Source organism: Diorhabda sublineata, chromosome 2 (assembly GCF_026230105.1).
Source record: "Diorhabda sublineata isolate icDioSubl1.1 chromosome 2, icDioSubl1.1, whole genome shotgun sequence".
Lineage (NCBI taxonomy): Eukaryota > Metazoa > Arthropoda > Insecta > Coleoptera > Chrysomelidae > Diorhabda > Diorhabda sublineata.
In genome coordinates this window covers 41,873,043-41,877,261 of record NC_079475.1, presented here as the reverse complement: position 1 = coordinate 41,877,261, position 4,219 = coordinate 41,873,043, and the positions used below count along the sequence as shown (strand labels likewise).

Here is a 4,219-nt window from a genome sequence, read left to right as displayed (position 1 = left end):
CAAAAAAATAGAAAAATCGAGAAATAATCGATTATTTTTCGTAATTTCAATTTTCTTTTCGTTGAAAATTTTGATAGAAACCAAAATAGGTTGAAACTTCAATTTTTACTCGATTTTTTCCAAGAAAATACCTAAAATCGTTACAAAAACAAGTAAAAAAGTCGAAAAAATAGAAAAATCGAGAAATAATCGATTATTTTTCGTAATTTCAGTTTTCTTTTCGTTGAAAATTTTGATACAAACCAAAATTGGTTGAAACTTCGTTTTTTACTCGATTTTTTTCAAGAAAAAACCTAAAATCATTACAAAAACACGTAGAAAAGTCAAAAAAATAGAAAAATCGAGAAATAATCGATTATTTTTGGTAATTTCAGTTTTCTTTTCGTTGAAAATTTTGATACAAACCAAAATTGGTTGAAACTTCGTTTTTTACTCGATTTTTTCCAAGAAAAAACCTAAAATCATTACAAAAACACGTAGAAAAGTCAAAAAAATAGAAAAATCGAGAAATAATCGATTATTTTTGGTAATTTCAGTTTTCTTTTCGTTGAAAATTTTGATACAAACCAAAATAGGTTGAAACTTCGTTTTTTACTCGATTTTTTCCAAGAAAAAACATAAAATCATTACAAAAACACGTAGAAAAGTCAAAAAAATAGAAAAATCGAGAAATAATCGATTCAAAAAGTACTTTACTTATTTTTCGATATGGAATATCAATTTTTGTTTCTCCCCCTTTCTCCTCTATTCAATAGTCAAATATCTGCACATGTTCTTTCACGTACAGAAACGGTGCAGTATGGCCCTTCGTAGGGCCAGGTGTATATATGGAAGGTGGCAGCCTTCCCAACAAAGTACGAGGGAACGAGAGAAAGAATCGCCGCCGCCCCATCTGGAGGGTGCCCTTGCCTTGAGCCCTTCTATTATATTCCCTCTTCGTTTTACTCGCGTATTGTCTTTGTCCGTAACGGTCGTTTCCAAAATACAGCTGGTTCGGGAATCCGGACGCGTGCCAATGCACTTTTGACTATATGGATTTTTTTTTTCATTTCAGTACACGTCAAATCTCAAATTTCTTACTAAAAATACCGAAAATGTATCGTTTGTCGATTATAATATATATAAAATCGAATTTTTTTATAATTTGATTAAAAAAAAATAATTTTGAGGTTTCGTAAACACAAATTTTATTAAAAACCAACATTGGAGTAAGTGTGATTTGAACCCGGATCTTCCTGGTAACGGGTAAACGCTTTATCAAGTAAGCTATTAAGACGATCCGCGCGGCGTCTAAAGATGTGAAATATAAACGTTTATCAGAATAGAAATAATTTTTGATTCAATATTTTTTTTTATAATTAGATATAAATTACTAAATTACTAAATTTTAATTCGAGAAATATTGAATACAAAATACAACAATCAGTTTTAAACATTATTTAACTATGTATATATAAGATAATTTTCATTTTATCTTCCTCAATAAACGATTAAGAAAATTCGGATTTATAAAAAAGTCATTCGTCGACATTTTAAGACTTTATTTATTCAATATATTTATAGATTTTCAATAGTTTTAAATGTATGTATCGCGTATAAATGTATTAGTTTAAAAATGAAATTACGAAACTAAATACTGTGAGTCAAAGTCGTGTCCGGCGCTTATTACGAAAAATCAACATGTAAAAATCAGCCTGTCATTGTACGCAACCCAGCCACCTAACAATCAACTGTTTTCTATTCAGAAGCACACCTGCTGACGACCCCTCTACGAACTAGTACTTGCTGTTATTGGCTGCCGGTGCAACTACATTCCGCGATTGGTCGGGGGGCACGTGCTGTTAGCGGAGTGGGAAAACGCTTAATAGTACGCTCCCAATCTCTTCCTGGTCATAACTTCGTCGACAACACAGGGAGAGTTTAGTGTTTTCATTTTCTGTACCGATTAGTTTGAGTATATACGAGACTTAAGTTTAAGTGATTTTTGGTGCTTACTTTTATTTGGATTATTATTGTGGTTTTATTTTAACAATATGGCTAAAAATTATTCGCATTGTCCTCTGAAAAAGAGACCCATCGTTTTCGAAGATATACCAGGTCAGTATTTTAATTTTTTAATTAGACAAATTTGATTGCAAATTTTTTATTAGTTGAAACGAATTTTTGTATAATATTTTTTCAAAATTTTTAAAACTTTTGTAGAAAATATTAAATATCAATATTAGAAGAAAAAAAAAATGAATTTTACGAATTTTAATTTTGATTTTTTTGCGTGAATTTTTTCTTGCCATTTATTCGAAGGAAAATTTTTTTCTAATAAATTTTTTTCTGTTGTTTCAGAAGAACCGGAAAACTTATCGACAAAACCGGAGGATCTGAGCCGTAGCGGCCGTTTGGCATCAATATCGCCCCCGTCGTCGCCAGCTATATCCCCTTCTGCTTCCCCACAATCATCCCTGACGCATTCCCCGCCTTCATCGCCTCCAATATCGTCTCCATCGCCGACCCATTTCATGTACCAAGCCCCCATAAAAGTAGAACCTTTACGAGAATACCCAGTACCGATAAATCCCGAATACGCCCCCCAAACTTGGCACCGAAGCGTCGCTCCAATGTACCACCCGGCCTACCACCCCTACGTGTACCCTTACCACGAGAATATGTACATGGGCCCCACATCCCCTTACAGCGACAGCAGCTCCCTGTCGCCGCCCCACCAGATGCAACAACCTCTGCAACCGCTAGCTTTGAGACCGACGGTTTATTCCTCGTTGGATCAGAACAGTTTGAGTCCAAATAGTTCGACGACTTCTCCGCCGCCCCAAACGGTGCCGTCGGCCGAGGATTTATCGGAGAAAAGGAGGGCGGGCGTCAGACACCAATGTCCGGATTGCGGGAAAAGCTACTCGACCTTTTCCGGTTTATCGAAACACAGGCAGTTCCATTGCGCGGCCGGAGGAGACGGTCCCAAAAAATCGTTCAGTTGTAAATATTGTGAAAAAGTGTACGTTTCATTGGGGGCTTTGAAAATGCACATCAGGACCCATACGTTGCCTTGCAAGTGCACCATTTGCGGTAAAGCCTTCTCGAGACCTTGGTTGCTGCAAGGTCATATTAGAACCCATACGGGGGAGAAGCCCTTTTCGTGTACTTATTGTAATAGGGCTTTCGCCGATAGGTCGAATTTGAGGGCGCATCTTCAGACCCATTCCGATATTAAGAAATATTCTTGTTCCACTTGTAGTAAGACGTTTTCGAGGATGTCTTTGTTGACCAAACATACCGAAAGCGGTTGTACGTTGATGCATATCGAAAAAATATGCTGAAAAAAAAAAAAACAAAAAACAAAAAAAAATTCGTTGATTCATTATTAATTGTGCCTTTTTATTCAAAGACTGACTATAAAATATTATATATAATATTGTAAATAACGCCTTTTTAGTATTACATCGGGAATTTAATATATTTTTCTTCGTGTATAATAATTTTTTTTCAAAACAGATATTTTTCTAGTCAGAAGAAACGTTGTAGTTTCTTTGTTATATATTGCCATGTATAGTGCCTTAGATTTAGTATTTTTTTGATTATACAGATTTTATTATATTTAAAAATATAGTTATTTATAATATTTTTGTCTTTTTATTACAAATTCCTTTATTAAATTGACTATTTTTAATTGATTATGGATTCCTTGTTTTAATGTTCGAAATCCACGACTTGTAGTATAAAAAACAAAATCTGGCAACAATGAAAAGTGATGAATGGTGAATTTATTTTTCGAATTAAACCAGAACTAGACTTTTATCAAAAAATTAGTAGTAGTAGTAGTTGTAGAGATTTCAAAAATCTACAATTCATTCCTCTCACTTTTTTTCTATCTAACATATCTAATTTTTCGAAAAAAACGGTTTTTTTTTTGGTTTTTAACTTATTCTTTTTGAAAATTGTATCGATTACTCTCCACAATCTCGTAATTTATAATATCGTCGTGAGAGATTATGAATTTTTTGAAAAATTAGAAAAATAAAAACAAAAAGTTACACTGAAAAATGTGAAAAATCGTGTTTTTGACATTTAGACGCAAATTACGTGAGAATCATACTTCATATCGAAAAATGTGTCGAATAGAAATTGTAGAGAATTCAAAAATCTACAATTTACTCTTTTTACTTCTTTTGATCTGACATCTAATTTTCCGAAAAAATGGATAAAACGTTTT

General features: G+C 33.3%; 1 protein-coding gene across 1 annotated transcript; it reads left to right on the top strand.

The window, feature by feature from the left end:
• Positions 1-1,888: 1,888 nt before the first annotated feature.
• On the top strand, positions 1,889-3,564 carry LOC130453021 (protein snail homolog Sna-like). The gene is made up of 2 exons (XM_056792602.1): positions 1,889-2,097; positions 2,341-3,564. The coding sequence occupies exons 1-2, from the start codon at positions 2,034-2,036 to the stop codon at positions 3,324-3,326; spliced, it is 1,050 nt and encodes a 349-aa protein (XP_056648580.1). The 5' UTR covers positions 1,889-2,033; the 3' UTR covers positions 3,327-3,564.
• Positions 3,565-4,219: the final 655 nt, after the last annotated feature.